Consider the following 26,451-nt stretch of genomic DNA (forward strand, 5'->3'; position numbering starts at 1 on the left):
CCATTCTCACTAAGCTGCTAGTTATGCCCTCCTTTAAGCCAGTGAGTACTTACAGCATTCAGAGAACTGTGACTCTATCTCCCATTCATGCCTCTCTGAGAGCAGTGACATTATCTTAGAGCATTATTCTAGCCTGTGTGCCTCACACACTAAACAGTGATTACATCTTATTGACTGAACATGTAAATGTCTATGATGAGGGCTTCTTGCCAGTTAACTTCACAGACCTGCCTGTAGAGTTGGGTTTTTCTGAAGTAACATTCCTTCCTTGGGCTAGGTGCCTGGGGCAGTTGAGAATGAAGAAATCATGATTCATGAGGTGCTGTTAAACTGTTGGGAGGCTTTCTGCTTATGCACGTCAATTACCTAGTTAGACATCTTTTGTTAGATCACATACCTGCTCTGCCTTCATGCACTATTCCCACAGGACAGTTTGGAAAATGTTTAAATATTAGAAAGGAATCACTGGGGCGCCTGGGTGGCTCAGTTGGTTAAGCGACTGCCTTCGGCTCAGGTCATGATCCTGGAGTCCCAGGATCGAGTCCCACGTCGGGCTCCCTGCTCAGCGGGGAGTCTGCCTCTCTCTCTGACCCTCCCCCCTCTCATGCTCTCTATGTCATTCTCTCTTTCATATAAATAAATAAAATCTTTAAAAAAAAAAAAGAGAAAGGAATCACTGTCATAGAAATGTCCTTTTAAAATTGAATATATGTGTTCGTGTACGTGTATTCATATATAAATATTTGAATGTATTCTGTCTTTATGCATAGTGCAGGTGCTTTGTGATAAGGTTAGCCCATCATCCCCAGTCTCAACCTGTTGGTAAAAATCTGTTAACTGTCAGGGAGATTTAGTGTAACAGAGAAAATCCACTCCTACTAGAAAGCCAGCTCTAATCTTGTTTCTTGCTGAGGATGAGTCAGTAAAAAAAAAAAAGCTTGAAGTAAAAAGACACAGAGACCAACTTGAAGTCACAGAAACATATTTCTGGAATTGCAAATCACATAGGCTGGTGCCTGTGAACCCCAAATATGCATTTTATGAATACTAATAATATCTAAGTTCACTTTTGAAACTTACCTTTGATGTTTTTATTACTTTATTTATATGAATTTCTACCAGAGCTTTATAATTTATTCTGTGAAAAGGCCCTGGACTTTTTACACAAACTCTACTGGGCAGTAGCACCTCTTTTCCTTCCATGTGTGGATAGCCAATAAATTGAGTTAAAGATTCTGAGGGAAATTTCAATAATTTGATTTTACACTTGTGGAAATGAAGACACAAAGACCTTAAGAGACTTTCTTGATGTTGGAGTATTATCGATGGACTCTTCTAGGGCAGCTCCCAATATACCAACCATAAGATTCATGTTTTTTGGGGGTTTTTTGGGATAATGTCATTAAATCATCAATCAAACTTGTATAATCCCTCTGTGTTGATCAAGGTTCCTACCTGATCCCACTCCCAGCAGCAGAACTAGCCAACTGTGCCGATCTGGGGACCCTCTGCCAAGGTAGGGAGCCAACATCGTCCTCTTGGAGTCTGTTTCCTACTTGCTATTTTGGATATTGTGGTTGTAATTATTTTGATTATTATCTTAATTTTCACTTGAGAAGCCAGAAACCAGCAAAACAGAAGAATTTCTGGATGTGTTTTAGTTGTGTGGGTGCACAGTACATACACTGTGGAGAAAGAATGCATTCACACACTGGATGACCATATTTCCATAAAGCACTGGGTTTTTAAATGTGAATGATTATATGCTATTAAACAAGGATTTATTTCATGTTTTCCCTCTTTTTATTCTCAAGAGTATTATAAAGTTCCCATATAAATATAGTCATGCAATATTTTGAAAAAGTATTCATGTGTAAAAAAACAAGGGGGAAATTAAGTTAAATATTCGGTTAAGCTTGAGACAAGACCATAAGGCAATTCATGGTGTATAATATAACTTAAATATTAAGATAAAATTAGTTATATTAAACTAATCTTAATGTAATTATATTGTTATAATGCACAATGATTATACTATGGCAAGTATTCCAATTTTATATTATGTACTAAATAGCTGCATACTAATAATACATAATTAAAGTTTTAAAATAATAAGTATTTTGCTTTAATTTTATCATTGCTCCTCCTAATTACTTATGACCCATTTTCATCCATTTATTCTATTAAATATTTCTTTATGAAGTAATGTGTTCTATGTACCACATTAAGAATCATGACAATGCCTTTTGAAAAAGCTGGATCTCTTATTAAGAGGATCATATCCTGAAAGTGACAGGGTTAGAAGTGCTTCTAAGTAGATGGAAACCTAAGCTCTCTTCTGTGGTTCCAGTGGGGGAGTAGTTAGGGAGAAGGGATGTAATACAGTATTATGTTTGCTTCTTTTCTGAGACAGTATTTCTTGTTGTTATTACTGATGAATGATCTATGAAAATAAAGTCATTACATAATTTCCACAAACTCACTGTAGTCTTAAAACAGTTAAATGAAATAGAAAGAAACTTTAATTTTGCTTAGTTCAAGATCTGAAGGGTTTTTTAAATTGTTTTTTTCTTTTAATCTGAGATACCTATAGTATTCATTCCTTGGGTCAAAGACCAGATGCCCAGCATCCCACTCCCCACCCATGTCCTAAATGGCCAAAAAGCATTTTTAAATTCATTGATGTATTTTGCACTAAGAAAAATGTAATTGATTGTTCATAATTTTAAAAAATAAAAACTTCAAAAAGAATCCCCATTTTTAAGAATTATATATTACTTTGGAATGGAAAATTATTTTAGTTAAGGATGCATATTTTGAATCAAAGAATTTCACTTTCAGAAGGTAATCATAATCATAATTACTTAATCACTTAATGCACAATCACACACATGTTTTAAATTTAGGTAATATTTTTAAAATTGAGATATATAACAAATGGTCGTTGTACACATGAATGTCCATCTAATACAAACATACTCCTAAGATAAGCTAAAGGGAAATAGTATGTATCATTATTTTACTACCTATACAGCTCTTCTAGAATCCCTTAAAAAGATATTAAAGCATTACATAGGGTTTAATCTTTGAAAGTTTTAATAGTATAAGAAGCATAGCTATAACATAATGTCTTGAAAATGTCTCCCCTGTAAGGCTTGTCTTTACGAAATCCATTTTATCCATCAACATTCAGTAGAGTTACTGGGATCTGTAAATGATTCTACACATTTATATTCTATATAGTCTATACATTTCATTCTCTCTTGTTTTTCTTTACATTTATCTTCTCAAGGAGAAATACATTTTCCTCTGAGACTTTACTTCTCCAGCCTCAGCGGAAGACTAATTAGTTGAGATAATTTTTCTAATGGATAGATGCAATACAGACTGCCTTCTCTAGCCGTTTCTTTTTACCAACTTAGGAAATTGAATTTTAGAAAGATTTAGTAATTCACTCTGTGGTCATCAGCCTGTTACGGGCAGACAGGCAGACCTGGGTCTAGAATCTAAATGTTTCTCCTCTTGTTCCTCAGTGCCGGTTCCAAACTCTTGGACAATGTGACAGCAAAGGCCATAGGAAGTGATTCTTAATGTGCCATAGGGAAGCACTGCTTCATTTTATGCATTGTAACCCTAGAGTCTGTTGTAATTAGTAGCAAGAAATGGTTTCTGTTCCTCTTCTGTATATTTTCATGCATTAATTGTAGATTGCTCATCCATATTAACTGCCATGGGCTCCTTGCAAAATTACATCTTTCTCATCTTTATTACCAGCTACTGTAGACTCTCCTAGTACACCACCCACTGTCACCACTAACATGCCTGTTACTAATAGAATCGATAAACAATGGAATGGTAAGAAATCATTACCTTTTATATTCATAGTATGTCTGATGTGATAAAAAATTGTATTCTAAGAGTGGGACTATCTAATGTTCAAACAAAATTTCTGTTATTGGACTCAATCAGTACCTCTGGACATTTGCAAAGATTAGTAAGATAAATAAATATCACTTGACTCCCTTGAGTTCCTTATTCTAATGACTGGCGGTATGAGTACATTTCCAGTACGACTCTGGTACACTTTTAGCAAAAACTGCTTTCAAAGGAAGCTTTAAGAGAAAAGCATTTAATTAAAGGGATTAATTTGCTTTATACTAGATATCTGAAAAAATATTCATGATATTTTGTCAGATTATTCTCTTCAGGAAACTAGTTTCTTAAAGAATTTTATAATTTCAAAAAAACTAAATTATGCTACTAATGTAATTTTTCACTGAAGCCAACTTTATTTATGTTTAAGTGTTCATGACATTTGCATCAATTTATATGGTAATACTTTGCTTTCTGTTTTTATTTGTTGAAGAATAATGGTTAGAATGTGATTACATATCAACTAAGTCAATTTTCAGCTGACAGAATTTCAATTTAAGTGCCAATACTCCTTGCCTTTTTTTCCATATATACTTCTCTATTTATATTATTTGTAATTTGTAACTAGGGCAGTTATATGAGATACAGAGATGAGCAGGGAAAATGCCAGGTAACATGAATTATTATTTAGTCTGCCACCTATATGGACTACATAGCCTTTTGGTAATTCAGAGTAAATGATTTAAGTCTCTTCTAGAAAAGAGAAATTCCAATCAGGTGACCACACCATTGCCTCGCATACAGTAATATTCTCAAATATGACCTATTAGAAACAAAGGAATTTTCTCAACCCCAGTCATTTAACTTGTGAGGCCAAAACATCTGTAACATATCACCAGGGACCAAAACCCAGAGAAAAGAAACCCACAGAGTTCATTTTTTCTTTGGCTTCGGGGGTTACACCAACTTCCTCTGTGAGGACATTTAAATTGGAAGTATGGAATATTTTACATGAAACATAGATATAAATTTCACTAGGGTTATAAAGACATCGATTCAGGGAAGTGTTTATGGTTATTCTGGTAGTTACACCAAGGAGATTTATGATGGGGCAAACATTCCAGCAACCCCCAGAAAAGCAGCCGCGGTTGATGTTCCCAGTGCATATTTCACATGGACTCCAGCCAGGAGATGGGAATATTATAATTCTGACTAAGTATTTCGCTTTGTATGAGCATACAAAGAGCCTCTGTGGCATTCTCCCTCCAGGACTGGCACATCCTCTACTGCCCAAGAACGTTTATATGATGCTTCAGAGTCCTTGACTTGGTGGAGTGGAGCTGGATTCACTCAATCATGTCATTTCTGACATTCTTGAAGAGAGCCTTGTTCAGCCATCTCTCTCTGCGTCATAACCTTCATTGGAGTTTCAACAAAGCAAGCAAATGTTAGAATCAGTTAAAATGGTTTGACTTGACTACATTAAAGGAAAAAATGCAATTTAGATGATTCTTGATAAAAATGTAATGCTAGCGTTTAAGAATATTCAAACATCATCCCTGTGGTAGAAATATTCTCAAAATTGTGTATTCAAATCCATGTACCATCAGAACAATTTTTACCACATCCTTGAACCACCTACACTATTGATTTGATGGGTTTTTTCCCTAAACTGACTCACATTTTTACTTAAACATTTGCATTTATATGGGAAAATTGATATCACTATTATAAAATCAGTACTGTTTGTTGTAAAATAGAAATGAAAAGCGAGAATAAATGTAATGAAAACAATGTTATTGAATTCTCCCTATATGCTATTGCTTTCTCATATCCCTATGCCTGAAGCCTTCATTATCTTTTTAAAAAGGGAGAGTAACAAAGTGTTAGAGACAGACTATAATCTAATTAATATTTTTTTTGATGTAGTCAAATTAGAAATAATTGGAAAGAGAATTACTTATTCACCTTGTGAATAAATGGGATTTAATGTCATGTCGTAGACTATCTACATCATTTGCATAGTGTCAGCAATTCTAGATACACTTTTCGTGTTCCTTGGGAAACTGACACAGTAAACGTTTTCAGGCTTATGATCTGATATATTAGAGAATCCTATTTTATTCACTGTAAGAAAGATAGGCACAACTATCAAATTTGTCATCTAACTTATCCAGTCCTTTAAATTCTGGCTTATCAAAGAGTTTTGCTGGATCTATCAGTGGTAATTGGCTGGTGTGGGGAGGGGTGGGGGTTGAGACTGTTTGATGGTCAGACACATTTCTTCAGTGTATCAATGAAATTTGTTTTCCTAGACTTTATGAAGTGTTTCTGTTTCTCTGTGTAAAGTTCTTTTTGTTATCTTCAATAGGACTTTTATCTGATACCTCAGAATGTATCCTAGGAAAATAGTATCTTTAAGTTACTTTTCATAAACAGATATTTCTGTATGTAATGGATAATCTAGGTATTCCCACAAATAACTTTTTGCCTTTTACATTACATTCTTAAGGAGAGCTCTTGGGCCAATTATTATTCACATATCAAATCATCTCTTCTGTGCCTGAAGCATCACTCTGTTGCTACTGAATATTAAATCTTGGGGGGTCAACCCGAGTAACCCAAGTAAGGAACTAACTCTGTTAGTCCTTATTATTGTTCTAAAAACCTAGCTTACAGGTATTAACTGTGTCACTGCTTCTAGATTCTTAATGTACATTTAGTTACTCAAATAAAAAAAATATTCTCTGGATATGTGTATAGATTGGACAATCAATCTAGCTATATATGCCAGGCATCTAAAATCATGTGTGTAGTATGAGCAGAACTCCAGTCATATTATAAATGTGACTGTCAGGTTATAATTGCCTCATCACCAGTTCAAAGAAATGATTTTGACTCTAAAATAACACTGGGTTTATATTTTCACATCTCTCTTTTCAAAAAAGTATTTTAAAATCTACCTTTTCAAACCTGTATTTCACACCCTTAAATATAGAATAAATACGTAGTGTCATTTCTATGTCTCCCAAGAAACCCTAAAAAGAGTGTTAAGAAGGACCAAAAAAATGATTAATTGGAGAAAGACCTATTGACGGGAATATACCCTTTTGATACCATATCTGTAAGAGCAAGCAATGATTTCTACTTTGAGGTTCTGCTCGACTGAAAGAGTCCTCTATTGAAAAATGGGTATACCCATAAATGCTTCTCCCCACCCCACTCCCACTCCCCTCGCCCCACCCCACCTCAAGAAAGATCTGTCATGAATTCTGGCTTGGATGTCATTATTAGGAATGGAATATATGAAAATGTGTGATTAGCTTTTCTATTGAGACACTGTGGGAGTTGTTACATCCATAGAAGACCCCTTGACTGCTAGGATGACGTGGGAAAGCCTGAATCAGGATGTCTTAATTGTGCATTTCCTGCAACAACAGCGCTTAAGCCAATTATTTTGCTGCAATCCAAAACCCCTCCTACCAATTCTTTGGAGGACATTTTATCTTGCTTTGACAGTTCACTCCTGGACATATCTCATGTTTACTTGTTGGCTACATTATTCAGAAATTTTTAAAATAATATAACAAGTAGACTCCACTGAGTGTATAAATACCTCATTCTAAGGCTTCTGCAGGGAGACTGCTTGAAAATGATCTATAGCACAAGAGAATCTAACATAAGATGTTATGTTGTTCTCTGTGTTCACATATTTTATTTGCTATAAGCAATATAACTCTAGGGAGAGTGCTGTATTTATAGATTGAATTAGGCTGTCTCTGATATTGGATGTCTTTCTCATGTATAAATAACAGCAGATTGAAAAAAAATGAGGCGGGAAATATTTAAAATTTAAAGAAGACTATCTTAAATGTTTCTAAAACATTTCAGAAATGTCAGTGATAAAAAATAATGAATTTTAGTATTTTGCATTATTTTCCTGAGAGGGAAAGAACACTACTCTTAAACATATGCTTTAGGTCTCCATCTAGTGGTAGCTTTTCAGCTACTCTGCTGACACTAGGGAGCATACACAGGATAGCCTTAGGATCCTGGAATGACTCTTGGACCTCTGCAATTTGAATTTCTCCTCAGTCATTCAGAATGTCCATGATTTGATATGATGATATAATACAGTGTGAAAGCGTTTTTAAAAATCTGAATTAATAGCATTTGTTTTGAATATATTCCTCTAAATATCTTAAATTCAGAATATCTTTAGAGGAACATAAAATCAATATCATTAAAATACCTGAAAAGCTTTAGACGCTAAATAACCTAGTCTGCATAAGTTAAACCACTTGTCCTCAGACTTGTACCAATTTCATATATTTATATTGTTACACCTGGGGGTGGCAAAATTTTTAGCATGAGATTCTGATCCCATACTGGAAAAGCATTCCTTTAGTAGTGGGACTGGAATTTGCATTTTGGTAGATATGGGGGTTTCCAGAGGCAGAGTTTTATATTTTTTCTACTGACTTCCAACTTTTTTTTTATTAAATCTATTCCCCAACATTGTTTTAATTGTATATTTCTACGTTTTCTGTGCATACTTAACTTAAGATATACCAAAATATAAGCATGAAGAAAGATGACTGACTATAATGGAGATTCAATTGTTTTTCTCTGTATAGCCTATGATATTTTTAAATGATATTTTTTTATTAGCTGCTTATAGTAAGGTACCCTGTAACACACATCTAGAAAGATTTAGCAAACCCTGGCTGGTGACTTCAATTTGCATTTACTATATATATATATAATCAGGCTACTTTAAAGATTGTCCCAAAAAGAAAAAAGCAAAACCTTCTTTTCTCATAAGATTTTCTTTTTAAAGCAACTTAGTCCAGTTAAAATTCTGTCTGCAAATATTCTTTCTTTTCCCCCTTTACTTTGATACAAGTGACTGTATTTATGGAATAAATGAATTTATGAAAAATCTGGTAAATGACTCAGTAGAAGTAAATGCTATATTGGGGAAGGGAAAGAGAAAAGGAAGAATAAGGGGCTGAGGGCACCAAGTATGTGTATGCCTATTCTTTTTCAGGTTAACTTCTGTCCATCATCCCACTCAAGTTTGCATACCTTATACTCTGTCATTCTTTCTAACATACAAAAAAAATGATAGTTTCTTGTTATAAGAGATCAAACTGTACATGAAGAAGTCATGAAAAAATTTTGGAATTCCGTATCTAAAATCTATAGAATTAAGGAAATACGTAGGTGATAATTGAGAACCAGTGAATTATTTATAAGAATAAACTGAGACCTCTTTCTAAGAAGTTACAAAGGTCAATGAACATAAAGTCAAGATATCTCAAATTTTCTGTACCTGTATAGAAGGTGTTTTATTTTTTTAGGTGTTTTTTTTTTTAATTGAAGTCTAGCTGACACACGATATTATGGTGTACAACATAGTGATTCAACAAGTCTGTATGTTCTGCTGTGGTCAGCATGAGTATGGCTACTGTCTGTCATACAAATGTTATTACAATGCCATTGACTATATTCTCTGTACTGTATCTTTTATTATTGTGACTTATTAATTCCGTAACTAGAAACCTGTATCTCCCAAAAAAGGCATTTCTTTTAAATTGTGTGAAATTGTGTGATTGTAAATTTAAATTGAGAATTATATGACTGTAAAATATAATTAACGGACTAAATCCTATTTCCAATGGACAGATGGAATTGTCTATAGAATTTCCATAGTGATTCAAAATATCCTTCGTCACCCTGAGGTTAAAGTACAGAGCAAGGTAGCAGAATGGGTAAGTGAACTTGTACAATTTCTTCTTTGTTTTGAATCCTTTAATCTCTGGAAATCTGGAGAGGACTCTACTGTCTGGTTAACTGAATCCACAGATCACATGGAAACATAGACACTGTTCCTTATATATATAATATACTCTGAATAGACATAGAAGTGAGGTGTATGCTGATGCCTAGAAAGGGAGGTGCATTTGAATCAGGGACAAGCCTAATAGATTATTATTGTCTAAAGAAGAAAAGTACCGGGGCGCCTGGGTGGCTCAGTTGGTTAAGCGACTGCCTTCGGCTCAGGTCATGATCCTGGAGTCCTGGGATCGAGTCCCATGTCGGGCTCCCTGCTCAGCGGGGAGTCTGCTTCTCCCTCTGGCCCTCCCCCCTCTCATGGTCTCTGTCTCCCATTCTCTCTCTCAGATAAATAAATAAAATCTTAAAAAAAAAAAAAAAGAAGAAAAGTACCACACAAATAGAAATATATTTTCATAGGTATCTTTATTTACTATTATATCCCTACAATTTCAGCAGAACTTTAAAAATAGATTATATATTTTTATTTAATTGTTTGAATGTTTGATTCATACAACAAAAAGCATAACAAAATATGCCATGAAAATATTCTACCCATCTCTGTAGCTCATCTCCCTGGAGACCAACCCATCTGCTTAGAAATCATTGTTAATTTTTCTTGTTTGTTTTTTTGCCCCTGAATTTCTTTGTGTATATAAAAGAAAATAAGACTATAGATACTTCTTTTTCCTCCTTTTTACACTAAAAACATATTTTGCATACCATTCTACATTGTGTTTATTTTTGTTATTGCCAGATTTACATCAAAAGTGTGCACAGACCTTCCTTTTCTTTTTTTTTTCAAAACAGTGCATAGTATTCCATTATGTGGCTGGCTGGTCATTAATTTAGCAAGTCTTCTGTTGATAGAGATTTAGGGTATACTAATTTATTTAATCAGTATTCTATTAATGAAAAGTTTTGTAATTTCCAGTAAAAAGAAACTTTAGCATTTTATTTTCTTGTCCTTAAAGATATCACCTATGTTTATTTTTTGTCTCCATAACAAAAATTTCATCTTCCATAGGTTTCTTTTTTTTTTTCTATTTTATTTTCTGTCTGCTGCATACTGTGGACTTTGTACTGCTTTTTATGTATAATACTATTACAGTTCAAACACTGAATAAAGTCACTCTAGTATACATTTTGAGAAAGGTGGGTTTTCTTATGCAGAAGATATCTAGTAAACATGCCCTTGGTAGCAAAACAAAGTTAAAGCATACATTGAGAGGTAATGGTGACTGACTCTATCTTTGAAGAATAAGTTAATATGACAATACAATCTTGTTTTGAAGGGTCTATAGTAAGAAAAGTCCTATTTTCAATACACTTTAAAACAAGCTGACCACAGGAAACAATAGGATGTATATAACAATTCTATTATAAAATTGAGGGGAGGAGCGACATTCTCTAATAGAAGTCAACAAAAAATACTGCTGCTGACTTTTTGGACTGATACATTAAAGTCAGTAATTAATTCAAACACTGGGAGATATGTTTCATTTCCAAATGGAGAGCAGCTTTAAAGAAATAGCCTATTCTTTTTTTAATTTAATTTAACTTTATTTTTATTAACATATAATGCATTATTTGTTTCAGGGGTACAGGTTTGTGATTCATCAGTCATAACAATTCACAGCGCTCACCATAGCACATACCCTCCCCAATGTCTTGCAACCCATTTACTTTCAAGAATTCTTCTTTTTGTTTTAAGTCAGAATGATTTCAAAAGATAAAATTATTTTCATTCTCAAATAAGCCACTACTAATATTATTAATCTGGGAAATAAACATTCACTAGAGAGTCTGTGCCTTAGGCAGCCTATAATTTTACATTTATATTTATTACATGCATAGTTTTCAACATAGCTTCATTCTCATCTGAAGCTAAACTTCACTGGAAACTTTTCATTTAAGATGCAAAATACCAAAGCAGATGCTTGATACTAGAGAAAACATAAGTGGTGTCCCTGATTCATATTATTGCTGTTTATAATTTTAAAATAATTTAATACTTTTTGTCAGCACTTTGTAGAATTTACATTCAATTTTAGGAATGCTTGCAAGGAAGGCTAACTGTGTGTATGAAATAAGACCTAAAAAACCCTTTGGAGGTGATACAGAAATAGGAAGATTTCATATTAGTAAAGAAATCCCATTTGTGATTGTATTGGACAATGCATCATGGAAGGTTGTAATTTATATTGAGAGGAATCCATAATACATTGCTTCTTTAAAAAGTCTGGTGCTAAGACCCATAAGACTGTTAAATAACCCACATAATAATTAACATAGTTCCCAATAATGTTGAACTCATTTTGTTTGTGTTTTTAAAGGTTTGTATTGTTAATTTGTAATTTTTCTTACTGATATCCTTGTGAGGTGATACTTACTAGAAGAATATGTGTTATTGTACCAAGTGTTTGTTGAATGAAGAATATGGATGGTATTTACTGTGCTTATCCTCCTGTGTAACCCTCATTGTTATGGCTAATTCGAAGAACCACTACATTGGGGCCCATTATAATATGGGCTAGAGAGGAAAGTAGAGTGTTTCCAGACAAACAGACTTGGGTTCCAATCTGGGATCTGCTACTTTTTAGTTGGGGACACTGGGGACATTGGGCAAGCTATTTCGTCTCCATGAAGCTCAGTTTCTTCATCTATAAGGGTGGGGGAGCAGATAATACTTATCTCATTAGTTGTTGTGAGATCAAAGAAACAACCTTTGTAAAATTCTTGGCATATAATGATCCAGTGACTGTTATCTTTACCTTTCTTTCACTCCTCTGGCTCTCTGGGATTTTCCCAGGGTCTTATTCCAATAACAACTTATCTTTTGGGGGAAAGAAACTAGATTCAGGTATTTTTTAGAAAGTATTACCAGAACTCACCCTTTTCCATTGTATTTTTCAGCTCAATTCAACCTTCCAAAATTGGAACTACACTGTTTATGTGGTTAATATCAGGTAAATGACAGAATGAATGATTTGAAAAATAAAAATTAGTGTCTAATTCAATGCTACTCTATATCTCTCTGATTATACCCCACACACTTGATACCAGTACATACAACCATGCACCATATTCATAGTCTTTCTGAAACAACTCTATATTATGGCATTTCTTTGCACAAAAATCTTCAATGATGCAGCAATTGGTTTTAATTTTTTTTTGATCATGGATCCCAATCTTTAAAAAAAAATTACTTATGTATTCCCAAAATATATTTGTGATTTTAAATAAATTTGTGTCTTACTTAACCAGTATGTTATAAATATATCACAGATTATAAGAAGATAATCAAATATATATAGAAGTACTGTTGGTTTCATCTCACACCCCAGTGAACCATTGATAGCACCCCCAGTTTGGAGACTGTTTTTCTATAAGATAAGACATTTACAGTGTGCACCTAGCTTTTCAAAAATATCTTTTGCTATCCTATTTAAATACTTTAACTGCCTGGCAAATAGTATCATCCACATATCCTCCTCTGTACCTTGTTTTCATAGTTTTAAATTAGTTTTCAAAAGTGTATGTCACTAACCCTAAACAGATACTCTGTGAACCCAAGAGATGTCGTAAGTTAACACAGAAAAAGGGATCACATATTGAATTAGCTCAGAAAGTACATTCTTAAACAAACGGAAACAGATTTCTATATATCTGAACATCTCAGATTATTTAGTATAACCAACATGCATCGAGAATCTTGAAAACAGAGCAAGGGCGCACAGCTGCCAAACTTACTTGACAATGGAGCCATTCGATCTCAGGCATATGAAAAGAACTGGAACCTCAGGACACATATTGGGAAATACTGGCTTAGAATGTTCATTTTGCCTCTTTCTTTTACTTCCTCAAATTTTGTTGTTGATGATGTGACAGATGAGGTTGATAATGAATATATATATTTGTATTTATAGTTTTCACCAGAGCACGGGAGAGGACAAGATTAAAGTCAGGAGAAGCATTGTGAATGATCAAAGGTAACACTGACAAAGTCTTACAGAAAGTGTAACATCCTTTTCTAACTCTCTGTTTTGACCCATAGAAAAATGAAAATAATGAGATAAGAGAGAAACATTTTAATCAGGTAGCACTTTTAAGTTAATTCTTTAGCACTAGTGCACTAATTTTTTTTTTCCTTGTAGTTAAGACCATCAAATAGTAGAATGGATAGAGATATACACCCAATGAGAAGTAATTCAGAAGTAGAACATTTAAAATGTAGGAGTTATTATTTTTAGTATTTTTACTTTATTTATGATAATCCATTACCTCTTCATTGAAATTTCGAGAAGACTGTCAAAGAAACAAAAAGATAGTTACAGCTTTAAATAAGGTACTTACTTACAGTAGCATCTAATAATAGCTAATTTTTGGAAGTCTCCATTTTAAAATTTCTATCTAGACCATGATTTAAGCAGGCAGGTAATTCAACAGATCTGCCCATCACACAGAATCAGTTGGCATATAAAGGCTAGCTGTTCAGAGTGCTGTGTAATTAAAAACAACTTAAACTCCTAAATAAATTTAGCTGTGTTCAGGTAGTCTATTACATTTCCAAAGAAGAGGAAAAAAAAAAAATAGTTGAAAAGCAAAAGTTCATGTAAGGTTGGCTCAGTTTCAATGGACTGAATTGATTTTACAGATTTAAACCATAATGATGGAATATACTTCTTTTCAGCTGATATATTCTTACTAGGAGAATATAAAAATAGAATTTCATATGAGAGTTGGCCAGAGAGTTTCTTCTTTTTTTTTCCTTTTTCTGTTTAATATTAGAAAAGCAGATGTGTTTAAGTTATAATTGAAACTTTCCATTTCGGTATGTATTCAGCAGACCGGCTTTCGCCATCTGAGGAGGGAAATTTGTTTTTATCTTCTTTGTTCCTTTTCTTTTATGATCTGAAGAACAGAATAATTATTTTAATACTATATTCTTGATGGTGGCAGGACTTTTCTATTTAGCCAAATAATTTTTTCTCTAACCTGTATTGCTAGATCATGTTGAGCTTTGAACAGCGGATCAGAGATCTGGATTCCTTTGCTGGACGCTTTGTCTAACAATTGAGGCTGCCCTAGTTTGGGGTATCACCAATTGCGAATCCTCTTCAGGAAGTCAGCATTGCCCTTTTTAGTGGACCTCCTATGATTCTTCTGCCACCCAGTAATACTAAAGTCAGCCATCATTAGTTTATGTCAGTATCTCAGAAACTTGCTTGAAGAACATTTAAATTCATGGAATCTCAGTTTTCTGTCTGTCAAACCAACAGGTAACTTCACAGAAAATTATAGGGAGAGGGAACCAAGGCCATGTATATGGTAAAGTCTACATGTTTAGTTTTTCTTTGGTACGAATCTTAGACTCTTTGTTTCAAAAAAATTTTTTTTATTTAAAAGCCTATTGTTTAAAAATGTTTTAATCATTTTAAAATTGTTTTAAAATGTATTCTTATAGTCTTTCCCCTTTTTTCTCCTCTCCTCTACTGCTCTTATGCGCATTGATGAGTCTTTGTAGTCCCTCATAGTTTTTCTCAAAACCACAATCTACTAGTTTTACACACACATTTATTTCCAAACTTTTTCTTTCAATTTGGTTGTAACACTTAACATAGACCATAATCTCAGATAATGCTCTCATCCTCTATTGCCTAGACAGACAGGAAACCTAAGCCACAGATGGGTTTATTCAAATAAAGGGTGATTGATGGTTACAACTGATGGAACTTGGGGGAACCATAAACTAGTGTCAGTTTTCAGGATGAGAAGGAAAATACAGAGATAAGACCTGTGAAAATGCATGGGCGTTCTTGAATTGCTGAATTTGGGTATTCAGTATTGTCACAATGCATTGTGCTCATTATGTTCTCAATAAAAGTAAAAGGTCATGTTCCCAACGCTAAGTTCTCAGTAACTAGAGTAGCAAAGCTTATCTTCCAACAATAATTTAATCAGAGGATACTTTTCCTAGGCCATTTAAAAAATTACTAAGTTATCACAGTTCACCATTCTGTTTACATCTATGTCTCACTCAACCTGAAGTATGACTTATATGTGAACATTGGGGAGTAGATCATTTTTGAAATAAATAGCTTTTCGGACGGAATTATGAGAACAGTTCCACACTTTGTCTTTGAAATTAACACAGATATTCAGGGGAAAAAGTGGAGCTCTTCTTTAATTTCACCTAACCTTGAATAACATAGATTTCATTGAGTCTTTCTTTTTTTTAGCACCACAAATATATCAATATTCTATTTCATTTTTATTGATACCTACATAATTTTATAAATACAATATGCCATGCCTCTCTACTGGCAATACTTATTTCAAAAATAGTGCTACTGCCTTGACTTTGGCGTGTTTTGATTTCTGCTATTGACTATAGCTATGATTACAGTGGAACAGAAAATTATATTATTTCAAAATGTAGAACCAAAGGTTTTCATGGGGCTTTTAGGATACATCGCTGCTTCTCATAGAAATATTTTCTTTTTAAAGACATTCAAGGTCAGACAGTCTGTAAACTCCTTCTGTAATGTGCCGGCCAATCACCATGGATATTTTAAGTATTTATTTTGTAACTTTTCACTGTACAACATACTTGTAAATGCTTCATGGAGATGGAAAATCATTATCACAATTCTGGAGAAAGTTTAACACATTTGTAAACAATAACACCCTTAATAATTTTAAAGTCAAATGATCAGTTTAGTCAGATTTGTTGGAATTTAATTTTTCTAAAAAATTTTATTTTTGGCTCCAAAGAAACAATGTAGAAAAAACCACAAGTATGACCCTTTCTTGCCTGTATGCTATAAATATTACTTAAAATATTTCTTAAATGAGGTGATAACGATATGATATGATAGAATTATACATGTGATATCCTATACACTCTATTCATACTGCGATTTTTTTTTTTAAAGGTTTTATTTATTTATTTGACAGAGAGAAACACAGCTAGAGAGGGAACACAAGCAGGGGGAGTGGGAGAGGGAGAAGCAGGCTCCCCGTGGAGCAGGGAGCCTGATACGGGGCTTGATCCCAGGACCCTGGGATCATGACCTGAGCCGAAGGCAGACACTTAATGACTGAGCCACCCAGGCGCCCCCATACTGCAATGTTTTTAACATTATAATTTATGCAGCCACAAGAGTCTCTGAGTGCCTTGGCCTATTTCTCTTGTCTCAGTACTTCAAGGTCATCCCTCTTACTACCATATCCAAATGTTCTGTTTTTCCACAAAAAAAAAAAAAAAAAAAAAACAACCAGTCAGCAATTCCAACAATTATATCTGAAATGTTTTTCTAGGTTGGTGATTTGGGCCCTTCTAGTTTACAATGCTACCAACAATCCCAATTTAGAAGGAAAAGACATTCAACAGAAGCTCTTAAAAAATAACGAGTCCCTGGATGAAGGCTTGAGGCTATATGCAGTGAGTGTGAAGCAACTGGGTAAGTGCCTTTTTTTATATGTATTTTATATAATTCTTCAGGTTTTATTGAAACAGCAACAACAATATTCTTCCTCTGTGCATAGTTTGCCTATTTAAAACTATTTTTTCTGATGATGAGATTCATCATATTGGTGGCATAGTAACAAATGGGTGACATGGTTAACATCAGAGACATCAATACCTATGAATCTAAGGGAATGGAAGAGGCAGAGGAGAGTTTACACTTTATTTGGGGGACATATTCTGGAAAAACTAAGAATATGAGCGAGGTGCCAGGATCGCCTTGACCAGAATTGGCTTCAACTTCAGGAATAAAGACTGTGTATGTGGACATATGGGAACTCTAAAGAGGTAAATCTTAGAAAAGGCAATTTGTTGTTAGAAAACATCTCCTCTTATGTTTTCTGTCTTCATGAATGGTAGCACTCTCTTTATAGGAATAGGCCAGAAATCTGGGAGTTATCCAGGATTGAGAGTCAGTTCTTACCTAGACGCCATTCACATGCTGAGTTCCAACCACACACGTGGTACTCTGTGTACCTCCCCAGACATGTCATGCTCCTTCCTGCCTTTCCATGTCTTGCCCGTACTGCTCTTCTGTACTCCCACCATCCACCTGCTTATCACATCACTGTTTTAAAGACAGCCCAAAGTTGTCTTTTCTATGATGTATTGTATGACATGATCATGCATAAATAGGAGTCCTTGCCTTTGAGCCTCCACTTCATGCTTTCCAGATACCTAGAGCACCATACCAATTAGAAGACCATAATATTTGACTGGACTCACTTATGTTCTTATGGATATTTTCTTTAAACAGGAATCTCCTCTGGCTTGAGAATACCTGTTAGGTTTTTTTTTTAAACACCCTCACTTCCCACCTCCCCTAGCACCCAGCACATTCCCTAGCACTTAAATACTTGAAAAAAATAAATGAGGTTTGATGGGAATATTTTAGAAAAATTGATCACAAATATGGACAATAAGAAGTTAAGTTATTATTCTAATGTTATATGATTATATTATGATTAAACATATTAATAGAGATCAAGAGAAGAAGAAACTGACTCTTTTCCTTATACACACACAGGAGGCTAAAGTGAGGGAAGCAAGTATTTCTCAGTCTCTAAGAGGCTGATTCCCACTGAGGCCAGAATCCCGGTGTAATAAAGAAGCAGGTATTCCTGCTTGGATAAGGAATTACCCATATGTAATATGTCCACTTACACAACTACAGAGAACTCATAGAGGTGGCAGAATGCAAATCATCATTGTTGATGTCATCATCATGAATAGTTTCTGAGCCTCTATGGGAAAGTGCTTGCTTATTAACAAATGGGGCTTCTTGAAGCAGGGGAGAGTACACGTGCTACCTTTCACTAATGAGTCTCCACGAGGAGTAGCTTTATGAATGGTGGATTATATATGACAGGGAAGCTCTGTGAGGGCCGGCCGTCCTCATCTCTGTTCTAAGAGGCTGTGGAATCCCAGAAAACTCTCTGCATACCTAGACATATAATTTATATGACTTAATTTAAATTCTGTGCTTTTACTGGGTATCTACCCCAAAGACACAGATGTAGTGAAAAGAAGGGCCATATGCACCCTAATGTTCATAGCAGCAATGTCCACAATAGCCAAACTGTGGAAAGAACCGAGATGCCTTTCAACAGACAAATGGATAAAGAAGATGTGGTCCAGGGGCACCTGGGTGGCTCAGTCCTTAAGCATCTGCCTTCAGCTCAGGTCATGATCCCAGGGTCCTGGAATCGAGCCCCACATCGGGCTCCCTGCTCTGCGGAAAGCCTGCTTCTTCCTCTCCCACTCCCCCTGCTTCTGTTCCCTCTTTCTCTCTGTCTCTCTCTGTCAAATAAATAAATTAAAAAAAAAATCTTAAAAAAAAAAAAGATGTCTATATATACAATGGACTATTACTCAGCCATCAGAAAGGATGAATACCCAACTTTTGCATCAACATGGATGGGACTGGAGGAGATTATGCTAAGCGAAATAAGTCAAGCAGAGAAAGTCAATTATCATATGGTTTCACTTATTTGTAGAACATAAGGAATAGCATGGAGGACATTAGGAGAAGGAAGGGAAAAATGAAGGGGGGGAAATCAGAGGGGGAGACAAACCATGAGAGACTACAGGCTCCGAGAAACAAACTGAGGGTTTTGGAGGGGAGGGGTGTGGGGGGATGGGTGAGCCTGGTAATGGGTATTAAGGAGGGCACGTACTGCATGGAGCACTGGAGGTTATAAAAAAACAATGAATTGTGGATCACTACATCAAAAACTAATGATGTATGGTGACTTACATAATAAAAAAAAAAATTCTGTGCTTTATTGTTTTTCTGCAAGTGGGCCTATGAGGAAAAGTTTCTACTAATTGAAAATATTAAAGAACAAACCCTGGTGATGTTGATTAAGGCTTAGAATGTAGATGGGAAATTTCTTTAAATGTTAAGTTGGTGACTCCAATACCAGTTCCCAATGGTCTGGTTTAATTTGCTATTTTTCAGTCCTGAAATTATTGTCGTTGATATATTGCTTTTATTTGGATATTTTTAAAATGGTAAAATCTGAATTACTGATGCCATGACTCTTGCCCAGAGAGTTTTCCAACAACAGGTGGGATGATTTGAGGATGAGGGCACAGGTGAGGGGCATGTGGCACTGGTTAATGGGTCCCCTCTCTCCATCCCCCCAGCAGACTTCCAGGCAATCGATGCTTTCAGAATAGCTGGAAATGTTTCCATAAAATATGCTTACAACTTAATGACAACAGGATTGATGCATCATTTTGTAGGCTTTCCCCTTTGGAAAAAGATCATATTACATTTTGAATTTTTCAGGATCGTCATTGTATGTGGTGTTCATTTTTTGAATACATCTTTATTTTACTAATGTTACCAGCTAACGATTTATATTAGAATAATGATGTATGTTTAATGATTTTACTCCCATAAGTGTGTGACTTTGATTTGAATAACTTTTGTGTCTGAAGTGTACTATATGTTTATTGTTCCTAATTTCTAAAGGTTTACAAAGTCTGAACATTAAAAATAAAACTAGTATTTTAGCATTACATGAAATAAATACCTAAGTACCAACATCATCATTTTGCTCTTATCTTTCACCTTTTACTTCAAAGAATAGATTAACATTTCTGTGTTGGCTCTTATTTTCACATAGGTTTATGTCCTGCTGATGAGGATCCCAAAGGCTATCACTGGCCACTCATCCCACCTTCTGTATACAACTTTCCCTGTCCAGGGAAACAGGGCTTTTATGCTTCACGGACATGGTAATGCTTTTATTGAATCTTGCCAGTAAAGCTGCACATTGTCTACCTGCCTGGGTTACACAGGCTGGCTGCATGATAGTCCCCATACATTGTATAGTGATTGGGAAGGACAGGAAAGTCTGTGAACACCTAAATCACACTTCATGGAGGGTAAAAAGGCAGGTAGGTTACCCAGAAAAGCCTTTTTACTCCAAGTGCCATGCTAATTTAGCTTTCTCCAAAGAAAGATGGGGAAGTCTGGGAACCTCAGGGTGACTCTAGAGCAAAGCATGTGGATGAACGGCACTAACTTCCAGCTTTGGAACATGCGTCTGAAATTCCAAAACTTTTAAACAATTGGGAATGGTTATTGTTGGAGTGAGAAGAGGCAGAAAAAGAGGGAATAAATTCAGGATCCTAGGCTAGGGCAGGCTGCTAATGCAGACTGTCAGGGTGTAGAGTTTTCCTAAGTGTTTAACAGAAACCTCAGAGACAGGTCGACTGCAGAGGATTCACTGAATACTCCTCACCCCCAGTTGGAGTTTTCTCACAGGGGTGAGGGGCGGGGGGGGGGTCAAAAATGGAAACTGCCCAAACTTTGCACATTCTGCTGTGCTTGACACATGGTAGGAAGGAAAGAAGGGACTTTAGAGAGTTACTGACCCTAGTTTGAAACAAGGCTCTGCCCCTTCCTGGCTGTGAGACTTCGGAATATTCTTTGATTTCTCTAAGTCTTTTTCCTCACCTATAAAGTGTGGATTATAATCTGCTTTACAGAGTTATGTGAAATCAAAATCAGATTTTATCAAAGTTCTTAAAGAGGTATTTGAGCCACATTACCAAATAGGCCTTTAACCTTAGTAACCGGATATATCCTAGCTTAGGACACACACTATTGCTAGTATTGTGTTTCCAGGATGCATGGCACCTGATTTTTTTCTAATAAGAATTCTCAGTGGGAGTTTTATTTCAATGTATTACAATTTTATTTTCAAATGAAATTTACGTAGACATCAAGGCAAATTCTCAAACTTATTATTAACCAGTTTTGTCAATTAAAGTGTCATTTATGCCAAATATTTGAAATACCTTGTTTTGTTCCCCAGTTATCGTGACCCTGCCAACACATCTATAGCCTACTGGGGGCCTCCTGATCTCTCCAACTGTTCAAGTAAGTGAGCAATTTTCCTTCAGTTCTCACAGGCAAAATGAAATGACTTCATACTTCATAGTTTTCATCCTCTTCAGATATATTCTTCTGCTATATGATAACCATTGTGATAATAAAAGCTTAAGCAAATGATTGTTTCACTTAAGGTAGAAAATTCTGTTTTTCCTGATTCTTTTTGTAAAACTTTTGTGTTTTTCCTGATAACTTTTTGTCCTGCTTATTCTATTAGAGATTAAAAATAAACAATTTTAGAGAACATATAACAAATAAATTGATATTTTTGTCAGTGTTTTATAGTTGTGTATTATTTTCCTTAAAGATTTTATTTATTATTGATTTGAGAAAGAGAGAGAGAGAGCATGAGCTGGGGGGGGGGAAGGGCAGAGGGAGAAGCAGACTCCCCACTGAGCAGGGAGCCAACTGCTGGTAGATCCCAGGACCCTGGGATCATGACCTGAGCCGAAGGCAGACACTTAACTGACTGAGCCACCCAGGAGCCCCTAGTTGTGTATTATTTTTAAGCAGCAGCTATAAACTTATTTTTTGTGCTTCTGGGTACATTTCTCTTAGAACTATATATGAATATTGGTCCCTCCAAAGTTGGGACTCTGAAGTGGAAATATCCTAGTATGTTTTGGATTCCTGAAATGTTCAAAATTTTGTGTTTTGTTTTTTCTGTCTTTTTTTAGGAGAAGTAAATGAAGTGGCCAACCAGATTTTAAATTTAACTAGTGATGGGCAGACCTTAAGCTCAGCCAATATTACCAGCATTGTAGAACAGGTCAAAAGGATTGTGAATAAAGAAGAAAACATTGATATAACGCTTGGTTCAACTTTAATGAATATATTTTCCAATATCTTAACCAGTCCGGACAGTGACTTGCTTGAGTCTTCTTCTGAGTAAGTTTGTTTTTTTTTTCTTCTGGAGAATAAAATTTATTGGATACATGTTGTATAATTTCTCAGTTATCTGAATGCTTGGTGGCCAGCTTTCATCATTTAAATCTCCAGAAGATCCATGGATAGTTCCAAAGATCATTCACAAAGTGAACTTCAAAGTTCTCTATTTTCTTTCTTGAAAAATATAATTTACAAAATGATTAGGATTGTCCATCTGGCAAGATATATAAATAGCCCCAGAAAAACATAATCAGTATGTCATTTCTCATCTGAAAAGACGTTAACTGGAATTAATTCAAAGATAAGCTATTATATATATTAGCATAGGACACTTTGATTGCAAAAGAGACACTTAGCAAACATTCAGCTCACATCTTTTAGGCATAACTTGGTCCCTGTAAATTCTGTCCTACGGACTGTGACATGGAAATGCCATAGCTTTGTGGTCGTTGTACTTCAGGAATGAAAATGCCCAGGGCATATAAAATGTACCTGTTTTTACACAATTAGTGTGCATCCAGTTATTTCACTTAATGTGTTAATAGTTCTTGTTTCCTTCCTTTCAACCAAATTTCTTCAATGAAAATTTTATATTTGTTAAAATGTATTTTTTACTTATCTACATAATAATTACAAACTTTTTATAGTGTTTTAGAGTCCAAAAAAATGCTTTTACCTCATTATTTTCCTTTGATTCTCACTCAGTTATAAAATAGAAAAGGTATTTTTTATATGAGGAAAGAAAGGCTAAGAGGTGAAAAACAGTATTTGTTTAGGGTGATTTAATTGTTGGTATTCCTTAAAGCATAACATTTCTCTTGAGGATGCATTCATCACTATGATTCTGTGTTTAAACTGATGTTATTGTGGTTTGGGGTAGTTTTGTTGGTATTCGTGTTAAGATCAGAAAATTTAAAGACAGTTTTACTGGTTTTGTATTTTGTCCTGCTGCAAATCGCATGTGTACAAGTACATAAAACGTGTTACTTAACAGTGGTATTGTCATTTCTTTAGAGCTTTAAAGACAATTGACGAATTGGCCTTCAAGATAGACCTAAGTAGCACATCACATGTGAATATTACAACTCGGAATTTGGCTCTTGGAGTCTCATCCCTGTCCCCAGGGACAAATGAAATTTCAAATTTTAGCATCGGTCTTCCAAGCAATAATGAATCCTATTTCCAGGTAATGAGCCAGTGTTTAATTTTAATTAATTAGACAAAGGAAAACTATCTGATCACTTGCCAGTTTCTGCTTGAAGATCTTGGTCGGTGGGGTGGCAGGCAGGTAGGTCAGGGCCCTGGCTGAGGTTAATAATAGCAGTAGCCACAGGTATGTGGACACCGAGAGGAGGTGTCCTTTTAGAACCCATGTGATGGGGTAGTCAGCTTACCTTCTACAAGAGGTGACAGTGGAACTGAGTGTTCAACCATCAGTGGGAAACCCCTTTGGGAGTGGTGGGGCGGATCCATTCAGTCAGAAGAAAGGGCTTTATTCAGGGCCCAAGTGGGAAGAAGTGTCATGTATTCCACCACACCAGTGGTTGTCAAACTGCATTGTACCACCTGGAGCGCTTGTCAGAACAGATGGCGGGCTCCCATCCCCAGAGATTCTAAGTTAGTAGGTCCTGGGTGGATCTCCAAAGTTCGCACTTGGAACAGGTTCCCAGGCGTTGCTGATTGTGCTGGTCTTTGAATGGCACTCTGCTGAGGACCAGTGGCGTGAAGCCTGGGAGGAGGGTAGGCAGTGATGAGGCTGGACAGGTTAATGGAGAGCCTCTCTGCCCTGTGGAAGCGACCTTCCAGCAGATACTTCTCAAGTTCCTACTGTATGTTAGTGTTAGCCACGTGGGCAGATGAAATGAGGTAACATCGTCCTTGACACGGGGGAGCACACATTGGTATGTGCTGATTCTCCACTCTGGAGATAAACCAAGATGAAATATTTAAGAATCTGGATAAAAGGAAGGACATTTTTCTGCTTGAGAGTAGTGGCTCTTTTGGATATTTCTGTTTCACATTTAAGAGTGAAAACTTGGTCAGCCTCAGTCTCATTCCGAATCCATTTATGGGAAGACACCTTTGAGCCTGATCTGTGGGTTCAGGGAAAGACGATATCCAAGAGTATTCAGAAAACTTCTGCTGCTTCCTCTGTGCAGAGATACTCAGTCTCAGCAATCAGACAGATCAACTCCAATCTTGTTTTTTTTCCTTCACTAGGTATTTTGAGAAAAGCTCAAAGTCTATTAAGTGTAAATCTCACTCTTGAAGAGGTTAACCGATTTGTTGATTTCTCATTTTGCCTTAAAATCAGTGCGTCTTCTGTTTTTCCACATTTGCAAAACCCAGATGAGATCCAGGCTTTTGTCGGTAGGGGTTCATTCAGGGCGGCAGTGACTCCAGTGGAGGTAAAGGGAAACCCCAGCCCTAACCAAGTAGCCCTTGCCTGCCTCGTTCAGATGTGGAGTAGTTATCATGGTAATTTGTCATTACTCGACCCGTGTATCTCTCTGTGTGTGACAGATGGATTTTGAGAGTGGACAAATGGATCCATTGGCTTCTGTAATTTTGCCTCCAAACTTACTTGAGGATTTAAGTCAAGAAGATTCTGTATTAGTTAAAAGAGCACAGTTTACTTTCTTCAATAAAACTGGACTTTTCCAGGTATGCGTTCATTAAATTATTTTTCAATTGCCAATTGAGTTTCTTTGCTCAGAAGGAAAAAACGAAAGTTTGGATTCCTTGAAAATATATCAAGAGGCATAGAGAAATTAACCTACTGTGTCTTCAAAAATGAAAAATTTTAACATAATTAGTTAAGCATTTTATTTCAGGTAATTATATGCTTATTACAGGATGTGTTCATTTTTTAAATAAATCAAATATTAGATTAAGACTTGCATGGTACAATTAGGAATGGAATTTGTGGAGAAGGGACTATTTATTATTCCTTTTGTTAAATATTTTATGCTCTCCAGCAATTTAGACCTTCAGAGTCAAAGAAATTGTGTGCCAAGGAAAGGTTTTGTTTTTGTTTCTGTTTTTTTTTTTAAATTCAGCAGGAAGCACTGTTTACATAATGAGCAGCATTCTTGGCTTTAATCAGTTTTCCCATTAATATTTCAAATGACCTTTGGCCTTCACACATCCCCAGAGTGGGGTGGCATTGTGCTGAGCACATATTGTCATTTTTATTGGCATCATTTCTAGATACTAGAAAGTCCACTGCCAGCAAACACAGGTGACCTCTGGTTTCCTTTGAAAGTGCAACCCGATCCAGACTAGTTTCACTGAGCTTTTTAAAAAATAACAGTTATCTATTAAATTAAAGATCCCAGCATATACCAAACAACACCATCTGGGTAAGAGAAGACAGCGAAGTCTCAGGGCCAATAGAATTGCCTCCAACTGTCATGTACAGAGGCGTGGCAAAATAAATTACAGATAAGAAAAAGCTATACCATGAAATCATTTACAATAATTCTAAAATTTTAAAATTGTTTCAGCAAATGTTTTAGAACAAGCTATATAAAAATTTTGAGTAAATTAATAATGTGATTACAAATTATTCTGAAGGATTTAATAGCTATGAACAGATAAAACTGTATTTATTAAAATTATTTGAGGCTTACAACACCACCTTTAAAAACAAAACAAAAAATGCAGTATGTGCCACAAAAATGTGATGGGTGGTGGAGGAGGCTCTGTTCAGAGGAGAGGTTGAGCCCAGAGGGAGGGGGTTTGGGAGAAAGGTTAGAACTGTTAGAATCTGTCATTGTTTCATTTTGAGTCTGGTTTTTTTTTTTAATATTTTTTAAGATTTTATTTATTTATTTGACAGAGAGAGACACAGCGAGAGAGGGAACACAAGTAGGGGGAGTTGGAGAGGGAGAAGCAGGCTTCCCGTGGAGCA

At 35.5% G+C, this 26,451-nt stretch overlaps 1 protein-coding gene across 5 annotated transcripts in view; it reads left to right on the top strand.

The window, feature by feature from the left end:
* Window positions 1-26,451, top strand: part of ADGRG6 (adhesion G protein-coupled receptor G6) — a 135,337-nt gene that overhangs the window by 74,038 nt on the left and 34,848 nt on the right. For 3 of the 5 annotated variants that reach the window (XM_045865643.3, XM_045865645.3, XM_064598171.1), the window contains exons 5-15: window positions 1,448-1,516; window positions 3,775-3,855; window positions 9,562-9,647; window positions 12,628-12,680; window positions 13,641-13,703; window positions 17,035-17,177; window positions 20,377-20,488; window positions 21,574-21,638; window positions 22,328-22,538; window positions 23,553-23,724; window positions 25,062-25,202. In XM_045865643.3, the coding sequence (XP_045721599.1) occupies window positions 1,448-1,516; window positions 3,775-3,855; window positions 9,562-9,647; window positions 12,628-12,680; window positions 13,641-13,703; window positions 17,035-17,177; window positions 20,377-20,488; window positions 21,574-21,638; window positions 22,328-22,538; window positions 23,553-23,724; window positions 25,062-25,202 (1,196 nt within the window). The remainder of the gene's footprint in view (window positions 1-1,447; window positions 1,517-3,774; window positions 3,856-9,561; window positions 9,648-12,627; window positions 12,681-13,640; window positions 13,704-17,034; window positions 17,178-20,376; window positions 20,489-21,573; window positions 21,639-22,327; window positions 22,539-23,552; window positions 23,725-25,061; window positions 25,203-26,451) is intronic. The other 2 variants (XM_045865644.3, XM_045865646.3) reach the window with 1 other exon arrangement.

The sequence above is a fragment of the Mirounga angustirostris genome, unplaced genomic scaffold (assembly GCF_029215605.1).
Source record: "Mirounga angustirostris isolate CCGP_5_RB_7025 unplaced genomic scaffold, mMirAng1.0.hap1 SCAF_8, whole genome shotgun sequence".
NCBI classification, from domain to species: Eukaryota; Metazoa; Chordata; class Mammalia; order Carnivora; family Phocidae; genus Mirounga; species Mirounga angustirostris.